The sequence below is a fragment of the Miscanthus floridulus genome, chromosome 13 (genome assembly GCF_019320115.1).
Source record: "Miscanthus floridulus cultivar M001 chromosome 13, ASM1932011v1, whole genome shotgun sequence".
Classification (NCBI taxonomy): domain Eukaryota; kingdom Viridiplantae; phylum Streptophyta; class Magnoliopsida; order Poales; family Poaceae; genus Miscanthus; species Miscanthus floridulus.
In genome coordinates, this window is record NC_089592.1 from 19,489,274 (window position 1) to 19,503,635 (window position 14,362).

The following is a 14,362-nucleotide window of genomic DNA, read 5'->3' on the forward strand; positions in this document are numbered from 1 at the left end:
CAGTCGCTGTCGATGCGTTTCGTTCAGTTTCGCTACTTTTTGGCCCGTTTGTTTGTCTGAAAAAAAGGCGTAAAAATACGACTGATTTATTGTGAGAAAAAAATATTATTGTGGTTGAAAAAATAAGTCGAACAAGTCGGATTTTAAGATAAATGAAAGAGGCCTTTACTCTAGAGCAGCCACATTGAGTTTTAGGCCCTGTTTGGTCAAGCTCCCGCGTGCTTCGACCCCTATACTGCAGCGACACTGTAACTGAAGCTAGAGGAGCCTAAAAACGAGCTTCGCACACGATGTGAACAGTATCCCAGCAGAGAGGGAGCTGGAGCCGGCCGAAGCTGCACCATGAGGGCCTTACTGAGACGTGCACAGCGGGCTTGTAACGGACGGACGGATTTTTTTGTAAATAATCTTTCAAATGAGACAATTTTGGGTTCCAAGCCAAGCAACCGAAATTTTATTTAGTTATTACTCGCATTGACTTTGATACTGGGTGGGAAGGAGCGATGAATGGAATCGCGCGCTGGGTTTCTTGGGGAGGAGTTTGGTCTCGTGGTCGCGTTGCCTTGCCTCCAAGGACAGCGACAGCGACAGCGACAGCCAGTCAACGAGCTGGGCCTTGGGCGGCAGGTGCAGTGCAGCCGCCTTCGTTTGTTTTTGTTTTTGTTTTTTTTGTTTCCCGTCCTGCTTCCGGTGCGTGTGAAGCCTTGGAGATTCGGGTCGTTGACTCAGTCAGGCTGCTGCGTTGGACAGCGAGGCGCAGGCGACCCGTTCGTGCGGACCAAGAAACGGACTGCCAGGCGCGTTTCAGAGTGCAACTCGTACTACGAGACAGTCAACAATAGGCTAGCAGTAGTACGGTACGTTGCAGCTACAAGTTCCGAGGGCTCGTTTGGTACGGGGTACGGCTCCGGCTCGAGCAGCAGCACTCTTGGAAACGCCTACTAGAGAGGAGTTGTTTTCTGGTGAACGGGAGTAAAATAAAAAATAAAAAGCTCGTCAAGTGTTCCGACTTCTCTGAAATAGCATTTGAGAAGGAGCCCTACCCATTTGCAGTCTTTCCTACCTAACATTGTTGACGATTGTGACCTGGATTCGAGAGGGCTTAGGTCGTCCTCAGTTAAAGGTTCCATATTGGTGTTTCCAAAAATGTCATGTATTCTCTCTGTCCCATGAAACGTGTCGTTCTTATTTTTCGAGATGCCAAACATTAACTTTGACCAAATATATAAAACTATATTAATATTTTTTTACATAATTAGTGTGAATGTTAAATATATTTTCCTAAAACAATATTTAGAGATATAAATGTCACTAATATTTTCTACAAAGTTAGTCAAACTTAGAAAGTTTGACCAACACGAACCCTGTAAAGACTCTTTTTATGGGACGGAGGGAGTAAACAATAGGGCAGTAAAATGATGAAAAAAATGGTCTGTGCAATGCATTGTTTTATTTTACTACTCTCTTCATTCCAAATTACATAAAATGTTTTGCCTTTTCTAAGTACGTTGGTTTTGCTATGTATTTAGATATGCACTATATCTAAATCCATAGTAAAAGCAACGTACCTAAAAAAGCCAAAACATCCTACTTAGTAGTAAATTATTTACCAATGTGTAAAACAAAAATAGTCAATATATATTTATATTTATTGTATATAAGTATTTTTAGTAGTCTTAGTTTTCTTTATTAAACTTATATTCGCTGCTAAATACACTAATACCACTTAGCCAGCAGAAGAAGTGGTTAACCACACATGCGGTCATGGATATACATCTCAGAATGTGGTACCTTTTTGTGACTTTGACATAATATTTATCTTTACGGTTGCTGGCTGGGTTCTGCACATGACACAGGTATGCTCAATCATGCATTGGCAAGTTTTCCCATTTCCCGTGAACACAGTTCCTTACTAAGTTAGCAATACTTGTATTATTATTTCCTTATACTAATTTGGTTTTATAGGAACATATTATTTCCTTACAAGTTTTCCCATTTCCCGTGAACACAGTTCAAAGGAAGCACATACCATACCATGTACCAGAATTTCAGCCGCCTCAAGGTAAGTATGAGGTGTTTAATTTCTTGCATTTATCCCTTTGAAATGTCATTGAGCTGGCTCTCAGAGTATTGAAGAAGTAGCGTATTTTGAAAGGCATGCCAAAGTTTCTCGTCTCGTACTCAGAAACTTATCATTCTTGCTTGTATGGCGTTGACTAATTTTATTCATGACAACAATTTGCATGATATACACTTCTCTAATGTGACGCTGATGAGCAATACTTGCTTCAACCAACAAGTGGCACGACACCAACCCAAGGAGATGAGAGTCGATAGCAGATGCTTATGTTAGTGTAAGAGGGGGATAATAATTATGTTGTGGATGGTATCATTGTATGAGCCCATTATCTTTTGTAACATGGTATTCTCTATTTATGTGGACCATATCACAATGATGGATGCAAAACTTGGTAAAGTTTTTTTTTTCCTTTTCAAAAGTCATTTACATGCAAATCAGTGAATAAATTAGGTTTTTAGGAGCAATTTGCATATAACTTTTCTCACAGCTGCTCTAACAAAACAGCTTTCAGCTTTTCTCACAGCTCTCAACAACTTTTCCACAACCCACATCTCATAGCAGTTTTTTAGAAGCCACAGCTACCAAACAGGGCCTAAATAGTACAGTTTGTGGAATGAGGTCACTCTAATAAATTTGATGAATGGATTCATGACGCACCACTCCAAACCAAACACTCATAATAGTACAGCTACTGCATATTCTGATAGTTTCCATATGCATCATCAGATGTTTCTAACTTACAAAATCGAACATCCGAAAAAAAAGGTTTTGTATAGCCATTGAATATTCTTACACGCTGCGAAAGTGTGACTTCCATCTTAACTATCAATTGTAAACCTGAGCAAATAAGAACATAGCTGAGCTTTTTGCAAACAAGAAAAATGTGGGGACCAACTTCAGTACAACCAGGGCGTCGTCAACACAGAGGTCAGTAGGTCAGACTCAATTTGAATCTAATTTCTTCTCAGCTTCACTGATGACCTCTAGTTGTTCCAACAAAGCGGTGAGCTTTCTCATGTCCTCTTCCTGCACGCTCTGTGGAGCCTTCTCGCGATAGCCAGAGGCGTCCATTTTCTGTGCCAGTGCATTTTGAAGCCTGCGTGTATGATAAGAGACAGGTTACCAATAAGATTGAAGAACACTGAAACATGAGCATATTTACTGTCGAGAAAATGGACCTAAGAAGACAAGTGCACTTACTTTTGAATTTCATCTTTTTTCTTCCTTAGCTTTTCACGTTCAGCATCTGCATTTAAAGCTCCTTGGAGCTGAAGGTACACAGACAAGTCTTTGTTGACAACAGCAGTTGCACAATCGGCTGGAGTTTCATCGTTCTCTGTCAGGATCTGAAGTACCAATAACAGATCAGTGCTTTTGTTCAGGACCTTTTAACTCAAGGTGGATCTAAAATTTTTTCTAGCGTAGGTAGCATATAAATGCTAACAGATAAAGAAAGACATGAAGAAATGCTATTTGGGAAGAACCAGTGGGTAACAATAGCTATTTGAGGTCACAAAACTCCATTTAGGTTTCAGAATAAATACCAATCCATAAAGTATAAAATGATTGTAGATGATGAAAGGGAAAAGATTTTCTGGAAAATAACACAAATAGTCATACAAAAGTGTAAGGCATAACCTTGAGATGCGATATGGAAGAAAGAAACACGATTAGAGATTGATAGCATTGGATAGTGGCAGCGATCTCTTGCCCTCGGCAAAGTGTAAAAGCAGGACGTCTATAAAAAATAAAAAATAAAACATCAATAAGCTATTACTCCATTTTGCAGCAGGTTGATGAATAAACCAAGCAAATACTAAACACAGAGCAAAACAGATCGCAGTATACATACCTTTCATTTGAATCTGTTGGTGGCTTCAGAGACCTTATTTTGTTCACAGCATCCAAGACAATGTCCATTTCATTTTCAAGTCCGCCATTACTCCATTCCTATCATAAAGAACCATATGTTCCCATAGGTAATAAGTACTACTCTTTCCTCAAATCATAATTGAATATTTCCTACAAGAACAATCTTCTTTAGGGCACAGGTATTACCTCAACAAGAGATGGATACTCTGAAATCATAATCGAATCTTTCCTACAGGAATCTTTGGGCTGTGGAAGACGCTGCCAGAGCTCTTCTGTTACATAGGGCATGAACGGATGGAGCAGGCGCAGACCAGTCTCCAGGCAAATCCACAGGGTATCCCTGGAGGCAGCTCTTGCTGATTCAAACTCTTGAGAATCGTTGAAGAAGTAAGGTTTGATAGCTTCTATAAATACATCGCATAGCTGATACTGCCACCAAGAGTATATAGCAGATGTTGCATCAGACAATTTGTATGCTTCTAAAGAAGTAACACTTTTCCCAACGGCCTTGTTAAGCACTGAGAGTATCCACTTGCAGATTGGTGGCATAAGAGACACATCAACAGTTGCCGGGGGAATGTAATGATCACCCAGTTTGCCCATCGCAAAACGGATGGCATTCCATAATTTGTTGCACCATTGTCTGTAACCAACCACCCTCTTGATATCAAGATTTATCCTGTCAGACTGAGGGGGGAAAAAGAGATTGTATAAGAGCATGTATAATACATTATACATGAAAAAACTCAACTGGCTGCCATAAGAACCTGGGAAGTGTACGATATCAGTGCGAAGCGGAGGGCATCGGTACCACATTCTGCTATGCCATCAGGAAAATCCTTCTTCTTCCCCTCTCTTGCAATGTTTAGTTCATTGGGATCCAGATTGCCTTCTTCCAAACGTTTCAGAAGACCATCCAGTGACATGCCATTTATCACCTCAAGAGGGTCAACAACGTTACCAAGTGATTTTGACATCTTTCGGCCATGTGCATCCCGAATCATAGGATGTAAATAAACCTGAGAAGAGAGCACATGGTTACTGATCATCGGATAAGAGATGATTAGGAAATATACTTGACTAGACTGTGTTTTTTTTTTTTTTTTTTTTTTGTAGATGCCCGGTATATGGGTGACTTGCTAATTGAGCTAAAAAATAAAAGAATGATTTGCAGCCAGAAAAAAAAAATATGGTGGCTTCATGAATTTATAGACTGCAACAGAAATGCAGACACCACGGTTTGCTAATGAATGATGTGACCAAAGCACGTGAACAATATATGTTAAATATCAGTGTGGCCTGTAGAGATGAAGGGCGGCGCAAACCAGTAACGAATAATCTAAAATGGGCAGGTCCTTATTTGATCTAACAAACTTCTAATAACTTGATTAAACATCCACAGTATTGTGGGTAGATTGACCATTGCTCTAGCATGTGTCTCTTCTTGATCAGATTATAATGTTACATAAATTAACCACATGAAGGGACATAAAAGACAGTGATAGGATTTAAATAGAGTACCTAACATGAACAAATAGACTGCTAAGGAAATGAAGACTGATGTCATACCTTCTGAAATGGCACATCACCACCAAGTTGCATTCCCATCATCACCATCCTTGCTACCCAAAAGAAGAGAATATCAAGTCCAGTTTCTAGTACCGATGTAGGGTAGAAAGCACGGAGGTCAGCGGTATCAGACGGCCAACCAAGTACTGTTAAGGGGAAAAGACCAGATGAAAACCATGTGTCCAGCACATCAGGGTCTTGATCTAGACGTAATTTCGTCCCTGGATACCTTTTCTGTGCCTCAAGGTTTGCATCACTTTCATTTCTTGCGACTATCCAGCGGTCATTGTTGGAACCAAGGTTTTTATCCAGATCATCTTCTAGTGTCACATACCATGCCGGTACACGATGTCCCCACCAAAGTTGCCTCGAGACACACCAATCACGTATATTTTCAAGCCATCTGCAAAGACGGCAGTAATGGATAGGTCATTTATTTCAGATTTATCTCATTCATTTGACATGATAATTACAAGTGACAACACATTGTATGTAATACCTGTACCAGTCTTGCTCATACTGCTGGGGAATAATTTCAATCTTTTTTGACCTTACAGCGTCAAGGCCTGCCTTGGCCATGGTGCTGCAATTAACAAACCACTGTGGTTTTATCATAGGTTCCACTACATCATTAGTTCTCGAACAAACGCCCAAACTCATTTCATTCTTCTTTGTGTCCTTATACAACCCCTTAATTACAAGAATAAAAAATGTTACAATCAAAATCCATATATAAAACAAGAAGGCAAAGACCAACGTCTTAAAAAATGATGAAACTATCAAATAAGATATCCATAATTTCCAGTGCGAAGGATATATGTAAGACATGAGATTCAAGAAAAATCGTAATTATGGATAGCCGATCCCAACCTGAATACCTGATGCAATCGCTAATTTTAATAGAATCAACATTTATTGAAATTAAATGATAAGCTGTTTCCAATACTAATGCTGAACTGAAAGTAATTCATGCTAGAATATAGACTAATGTGACTCATACTGATTGTTTTCTTTGTACAACAGATTACAAAATAAATACATAAAACACGATTATGGCACAACAATCATGATATTTCACTATTATTATTTTCACTGTTAGATTATGCACGCAATTCCACATATTACAATGCATATAATCATAAAAAGCAATTGATAATCAGCTATTTTCAGATACTTTTTTTCATGGATAGTTAAGCAAATCCAGTAATAATACCTTTTCCTTCAGTGCCTCAATAACAGCAACACGAGCGGCAAATCTTGGCATTCCATCGAATTGTGCACCTCCATTGCTATTTATTTTTCCATCATCTGTGAATATATTGATGAATTCAAGGTTATGACGCTTTCCAACCTCAAAGTCATTTGGATCATGGGCAGGAGTAATCTGCAAAAAAAACAGCAAAGAACAATACAGTCTAAGAGGATAGATATGAGGAAAGTACAGGTAGGTACATATAAGATGATAAAAAGGTAGTCCTCAGCAGCAGGTCTTACCTTGACAGCCCCAGTACCAAAAGTGGGATCAACTAACTCAGCATCACAGATTATTTTGAGTTTTCGTCCATTGAAGGGGTGGACTGCATATCTTCCATGCAGATGCTTATACCTTTCATCCTCAGGGTGAACAGCTATTGCTGTATCGCCCAGCATTGTTTCTATTCTGGTGGTTGCTACAACAATCTCACCAAGTCCTTCCTCAAGAGGATAGGCAAAAGATATCAATACACCAAACTGTACAGGATTGGCATAACCAGGGACCTTTAACATAGTTTCTTCTTTAAAATCAATATGATCAACCTGACAAAACAGTATTTTCCATCAGAAAATCATCTAATCATGTGTACAAAGGATCACAAAGTGTATCATAAATAATATAAAGTTCCATCAACCTCAATGTCGGAAATTGCAGTTCGAAGTGTGCAATCCCAATTCACAAGGCGATAATCTCTGAAAAGGAATAAACAATTCATTAGATGTGACAACAAGGTTGCCAACTGAAAAACAGGAACAGGTAAAGGATCATAGCAAACTGAATTGTGAAATATTTCATTCTAACACTCAAATAAGAAGTGTGAGGAAACTGACCTATATATCAGGCCTTCCTTGTGTAACCTGACAAAAGCCTCTGTCACGGCTTTTGATCTTTGTTCATCCATTGTAAAAGCCTGGTGCCAAGTTTGGAATGAAGTTACTATGTGTTAATATGCATGGTTCAAGCACAAGACATGTTTTTTTTCCCAAACCAAAACAAATAGGTATGTTACCTCACGGGACCAATCAAGTGAAGCCCCAAGCCGGCGCAATTGATTCAATATGGTACCACCATATTGATCTTTCCATTTGAGTACCTGTTTGTAAGATGATAAAGAAATGGAATAAGCAAACATCAAACCTAAAAATGATACATCAGGAGCAGGATTAAGGAATCAGAAAAGGCAGACTAACACATTCATTTCAGAACATAGCAGTAACTATGATGTTTCCGAACCACAGAGGAGACTGAGTCCATTATTAATGGTAAAATAATAATGGATAGAGAAGCAGTTGGCCCACATCAGGGTTGTTTAAAACCCACTCGACTCTGCTTCAACCACAGAATTTGAAGCCTCGTGGCCCTTCCATGGCTCGGCCCCTGTCTCGGTCCATCTTGCAGAAAAAGCCCCTGAATTCTTTAGAAACAACCCACAGTACGGCTGATGATCCATAAACAGTGTCCACGTTGAGATATTTTTCATGTAAACCCCTGATGTAAAGTTTATTCTGACGTGAAGAAGAGGAAATTCGAGACTTGTTCCTTTTTTGCATAACCCCCTGATGTTTTGCGGAGTGCCCCCCGCAGCCCTAGCCCGACCCAGCGCCCCCTGCGTCGTCCCTCTCTTCGTACTCTCCTCACCCCGCCGCCATCGTTGCACCTCCGCTGCTCCCTGCCCTTCCTCCGGCCCAGCCTCCACACCGCCATAGCTCGAGGCCTCGAGCATTGAAGCCGCACTACCTCTCCAGCACGGGGAAGCGCTGGCGCCGCGCAAGATCCGGTGTCACGCAGATCGGGCGGACCTCACCGGTTCCCATGGCGGCCATGGTTAGTGCCAGAGAAGGAAGCACTAGCTCCTCCCTGCCCTCTCCTCCCCACGCCCTCTTCTTCCCGGCACGAGTGCCTTCATGGCTCGAGCATGGGAAGCCATGCAGCCTCTGCGGCATGGGGGAGCTTGCGATGTCCAGCAGTGCGCAGATCAAGCGGAGGTCCCATCACCGTCCCCCTTGTCTCCCCCGAAGAGGCTCAAGGTGAGAAATGCGGGGGCTTTCAGGTCCTAGGGTTTGCTGGGGGTGGATTTGGACTTGATCTCATGGGGTTTTTTATGCTTTGGTGCCTCGTGGCCGCCGAAGCAGCAGATCCAGCAGGTGGAGCCTGGCGTTGGATCGGGTACAGCACCACGGCATGCTTGCCACGGTTCTTGGCAGTTGAGCTCACGATTGATTAGTTTGATTCGAATCCTGCCGAGTGTTGATTGATTTACCTATGAATCTGTGATGCATCTTCAAAGTCACGGTGTTGAGCTTCACCACGACCAAGCGGCCAGGGCACACTACTTCTAATCAACTTGCGTCTATCAAAGTATAATCTAGATCTTTGGTTGTAGAAAAACTTGAAACACATTTGACCTATGTACACTAACACAGGAGTAACATTTTTCCCTTATCTGCATTTGGTCAGGCTAATCTTCGGACTACCATTGAACATTTCATTTCTACAATCACTCTACTAGTGGAACTTCTGCATCTTTCTAATGGCTCTGGTAGTCTGGTCCAAATATGAATGCTGATGTTTCTTCTACAGGGGTCATGCTTCTGCTAATTTTTTTCATATGCATATATGACTTTGGCTAGGTAATATTCTTTGGCTAGGTAATATTTATGATCTCAATCGTGTATCATTTTGTACTGAAATTAGAAATTTCCTCTGTACAGGTAGAGTCTTCTGGTTGAAAAAGTTTTTTTACTGTAACCCTCTCCTTCCTATATTAAGATTTCCTGTTTGACAATATATGTGAAGTTGTCAGGAGGGACAAGTAGCGGTTCAGATACCTAAGGTGTGGACTTTAAACAATGTAAATAGTTCCTCTTACATTGATTCATTATTGTGATTGTTTATTAGATTTGATAATTGTTGCACAATCTGCAGTGGCTAGAAAGCAAAGTACTGGTCTTTTGGAAAAAGAGCTTGCTGCTACTACCAACAAGATCTGTCAAAGGAACAATGCAGATTTGTGCTGAGCTGCTACAACTAACAGGACACTGCTGCTAACGAACTGACAAAAACAACTCTCTTACTTATCCTAATCTTATTAGGTGTTGACTCCACGCTGATAATGAGAATTACTATATCAATGTCTGCTTAGATATTAACATTACTGTTTAGTTCTAGTATAATCATATGTCATGCAAAAGAAGTGCTTACTTCAGAAACAAATTTTTCACGCCCTATGTCATGCCTTGTCAGCTTCCTTTCACGCATAAGTTTCTTTTCTACAACAACCTGATATAAATGAGAACAGATGTCAAAACGATGTACAAAAAATTGAAGTACTCTGTTGTCCAAACAAGAAGTCTGAACTACAAATGCTAAGTTAAAACATATACAAGTTGAAATGAGCAAAAATACAGTATTAATTTGCTCAAGGGAATATAAGCGACAAAAATGCTATGGACTATGCAATTAATGAATGAGCAATTGCTAAACAGTAAATTCCAAATCCAAAAGTAGGAAATGTGATTCAAAACATTATTTTAAAAGTTTCACTAAAAATACAGAAAAGGGGTTTGTTGACATGTCCCAACAACCTTGTTGAGGATTTCTTAATGGAAGTACATTGTTAATTATCACTGACAGAATGGGTCGATACATGTTTGTTCCGCAACTTGAATGACAAATTCTATCATCTGATACCGTATGTTTCATCATATAAACATCATCTGATAGTAAACAAATTCCTAAATGCATACCTGTGTAGCAATGCCAGCATGGTCCACTCCAGGGACCCACAGGGCATTGTAGCCTGACATCCTACGCCAGCGTATCATAGCATCCTGCACTGGTTACAAAATCATTGTATAGTCAATGTCTATACCATTAACATGACATAACGATAAAAAAAGGGCGTACCCAGTGCAGAGAGCTCCCGCTCTTTGCGGGGTCTGGGGAAAGGTGTTAGTGGCAAGCCTTACCCTCGCCTGTGCAATGCGAGGAGACCGCGACTCGAACCCGGGACCTTCCGGTCACAAGCGGTAAGACTCTACCGCTTGCACCAGGCCCGCCCTTCATGACATAACGATCACTGTACCAAAAAAGAAAAAAACAACACCTCTATAGCCACTGTAAGTGCATGGCCAATGTGAAGAGCTCCAGTCACATTTGGAGGTGGCAGAACCTGAAAAGAAATAACTCAACTCTTTGTTGGAAGCTAACCAATGTTTGACAATATATAAAAGCACTACAGTGATGTCAAAAGATGCAGTATGCTAAATCAGCTTCTAGCTTATCTTGCACAACTGTTCAAGAGCATGAATCACTTACTATAACAAATGGTTGTTTTGTGCTTGCAGGATCTGCCCCAAAATATCCTGATGATTCCCACCAGGCATACCATCTGCATAAAATAAAATAAATCATGCAGTTGAGCCAGACATTTCCAATGCTAGGAATTATAAAATTCAACAAAATGCAAAGAACTAATCAAGCATCTTACGATCTCTCAACTGCACTTGGACTGTATTGCTTGGCCATCTGAGGTGCAAGCAATTTCTTCCACCCATTAGGAGTGTCTGGGTCTATGAAATCCAGTGGATTTTCATCCTCCACAGCTTTCTTCCTTTGTTTTTTCTCAGTCTTCCTTGTTCCGTCTGAGGTTGCTTGTGCCTAAGTCATATCCAGGAAGCATTTCATTTACCAGACATCTGGATCATCTCCTCAGTCATAAACAGATTAGAGTACTATATTCAAACCTGGAGCCTAGCCGCCTCCTTTTGTTTTGCCTTAAGTTTTTTCTCTTCTTTCTCTTTTGCCTGCGAGCATAACATTTAACCCATAAATAAATGATTAGAACATACATGATAACAAAACAGCCTGATCTCAATTCAGATAATTTCTGACTTTGTGAAGTTACTGTTAAGTATGATCTAGCTACCCCTACCGTTTGCAGGCCATCCAACCACCAATTAACCCGTTTGAGCCAAGTCAAAAGAATATATCTGGGAAATTAGTACAGAGAGCAGTGCAAGACAAAATTTGATTGATACCTTTTGATCTTTTTTCAGCTTCCTTTCTAACTCTTTCTCATCAAGTTGCTGCATGAATAAAAAAAATGAGTGAATAGAATATCTAACTTGAACAAAAAGTAAATGCAGTTCAGACTGCACAAAGGTGCCAAGTACTCCCGGAGGACCTAATTTCCGTGAGACAAGGTGAGATAAGTGAGTACACGAACCTTCTCCTCAGCAACCTTCTCCGCCCCCTGCGCATCAGGTTGCTGCACAAAACCACACTCAAATCAGTCCCACAAAGGCACAAACATAGAGATGGGATCCCCACGAGAAGCAGCAGCGGATGGACGGGTTGCTCGATCGGCGCCCCCTTTCTTACTTTGTCCATGCTTGAGATCAAGCCGGCGGATTGGCTCTTCTCTGCGCCGCTGCCGCCGGCAGCAGGAAGGGTGGAATACGGACAGTGGAATACGGAAGGGTTTAGGGTTTAGGCGTGTGCGGGCGGAGGTCGCCGGTGGGGGAGGAGGAGCGGCGGCCGGCGGGCGCGTGCGTGTGCGGACGGCGGCGGGCGCGACTAGAGGAGACTCAGAGGGAGAGAGAGATGCGGGAGAGCAACCAGCGGCGGCGGCGGCGGTGGATATGCGGCCATGCGGGAGAGACCGAGCAAGGGATAGGTGTCGGGGACTTGGGCTTTGAGCTGTTTGATGGGCCTTTTTCTTTAATGAAGTCCATTTATCTCCGACCATCTTTTTGTTCTCTATGACAGATTGATGATGATTTGATATTGGGCTGTCTAATATTTGGTTGGGCTGTCTATTGACACCTTTTTTTTACATTTCTTTCTTTGTTCCTATGTTACGTGTGTTTTTTACCTTTCTGTTTTCATGTTCCTTCTGCGTTTTGTATTTTCTTTACTTATATTTTATTTTTTTATCTATCTTTGTTTGTATTTTTGTTCTATATATTTAATAGCATTTTTCAAGTATCCGTGATCTTGTGATATTGTGGTATTATTCGCTCGAAACTTCTCTAGTTCTATTTTAGAGTAAATTGCACTCATTATACAACAACTATCGAAGTGGGTGCATGGTAATCCAACATCTTGTAATTTGTCCAATTTAATTAATGTGACAACTATTTAGGTGGGTGCATGTTGATCCAACTTCTTGTAGTCTGTTTAATTTTATACGAGAACTTGACTCATTGATGCATATATGGTCCAAGCACATGTGTTTGATGCCATTGGGATAATGACTCATTTGCAGGCAAGCTTGATCTCTTACTTGTTAGATTTAATTTAGGCTTGGTCTACTCTTAATTCAACAAAATCAAATAAATCTTAGTCCATGTTAAATGTTACAGTGCAATATAGTTTAGTCTCGTATGAATTTTGACTAAATATTGACTCAACTTAAATAGATAAACTATGTGTGGTTCTATTGAAAAGCTGAAGGACGTGCCACACGCACGTGCAAGACATCGCCAAGCGAAGACATGAGCGTGCACGAGCCAGGCCATGCCACGACATCTTTGCTCGATGTGCTGGGCGATCAAGTTTTTAGAAAGCGTATGGTTGCCTAGCGGATTTTTGCACATTGATGTTAGTACGTACAATTAAGGGTCTAATGATATTTGTGAGATGTGGACATTATAAGTGTAGGTGGATGTATGACAACACAAAGGAGACCGCCCAAATCAAATCGTTGCGGCATATTGACCATAGACGGTTTACCTTAAATTTATATTTTTGAATTTAAGTATAAAAAATCTGCAGCTCTTCCTCCATGCAATGGACAACCCGCGTATCAGCTTCAGTGAGCCATGAATGACCCTAGGTAGGGGTGAAAACAATATTATAGTATAGAAAGAAAAATGGTCAGTTTGGTATTTTCCATATTCATGAGATCAATGCAACTTTTATATTTGGCTAAATTCAGAAATGGGTTAATAATATAGTAATGATTCAAGCGGAGTGATGAATGAGATGAGCGTACTAGGGTGTAGCTTCCAAGGACAGTGATTTGGAGTGTACAAAGACATGTTGTTACAATGTGGACCATATATAGGGCTAGATATTGAGCCAGCTCGGCTTGTTATAACTCGGCTCGTTATCAAGCTGGTTTAGCTCGGCTCATTATACTAACGAGCTAGAAGCTCAGTTCGGCTTGGCTTGCTTGGTAGCTCGAGCTGGCTCATTTGGCTCGTGAGCTAATTTAATTTTTTTTCATCATGTTGAGGTTATTCATCCAGTAAAAGATAGAGACGAGTACTGATTTGGAAGAAGCAAAATAAATAAGAAGACCGATGATTTGATGCTGGTTTGAGAAAATCAAGAAAAAAACAAAAGCTAATGCTTGTTGTTGTGCGTTGGCTTGCAAAGGAGTAAGCAAAACTACGATTGCAAGGCTCTAGCGAGCAGCAGGCGCCAAGCGACTTACGCGTGTGCCGCGTGCGTCAACTCAGGAGGGGAACAACCGAACGTGCATGCGTTTACGGCTACGCCTATGCAGAACGATGGATAGGGGAAGTCTAGCGTCTAGGGGTGGGAGCGTGGGAGTTAGGGGCTAGGGTTTTGTCATATTA

General features: G+C 41.0%; 1 protein-coding gene across 2 annotated transcripts; it reads right to left on the reverse strand.

The window, feature by feature from the left end:
- Positions 1–2,703: 2,703 nt before the first annotated feature.
- On the reverse strand, positions 2,704–12,463 carry LOC136499251 (valine--tRNA ligase, mitochondrial 1-like). Of its 2 annotated transcripts, XM_066494964.1 has the most exons (22): positions 12,159–12,463; positions 12,004–12,045; positions 11,816–11,863; positions 11,522–11,581; positions 11,266–11,435; positions 11,094–11,166; positions 10,882–10,947; positions 10,523–10,606; positions 9,978–10,055; positions 7,786–7,869; positions 7,607–7,686; positions 7,411–7,468; positions 7,016–7,318; positions 6,735–6,905; positions 6,021–6,211; positions 5,522–5,924; positions 4,720–4,971; positions 4,139–4,639; positions 3,933–4,030; positions 3,719–3,818; positions 3,281–3,426; positions 2,704–3,176 (listed from the first exon to the last, which is right to left on the reverse strand). In XM_066494964.1, exons 1-22 carry the CDS (start codon positions 12,165–12,167, stop codon positions 3,023–3,025), a joined length of 3,171 nt encoding a protein of 1,056 aa, XP_066351061.1. In that variant the 5' UTR covers positions 12,168–12,463; the 3' UTR covers positions 2,704–3,022. The 2 variants fall into 2 exon arrangements, with proteins under 2 accessions (XP_066351061.1, XP_066351062.1); XM_066494965.1 differs by lacking the exons at positions 11,522–11,581; positions 11,816–11,863; positions 12,004–12,045; positions 12,159–12,463 and having other exon boundaries at positions 10,523–10,611; positions 11,266–11,403.
- Between the last annotated feature and the right edge of the window lie 1,899 nt (positions 12,464–14,362).

Excerpts from the sequence above, each read along its gene's own strand:
- LOC136499251 (XM_066494964.1), bottom strand. Across the intron at positions 10,607-10,881 it reads CACTTACAGTGGCTATAGAG|GATGCTATGATACGCTGGCG; the intron begins GTGTTGTTTTTT and ends TAACCAGTGCAG. Across the intron at positions 5,925-6,020 it reads TATGAGCAAGACTGGTACAG|ATGGCTTGAAAATATACGTG; the intron begins GTATTACATACA and ends CCGTCTTTGCAG.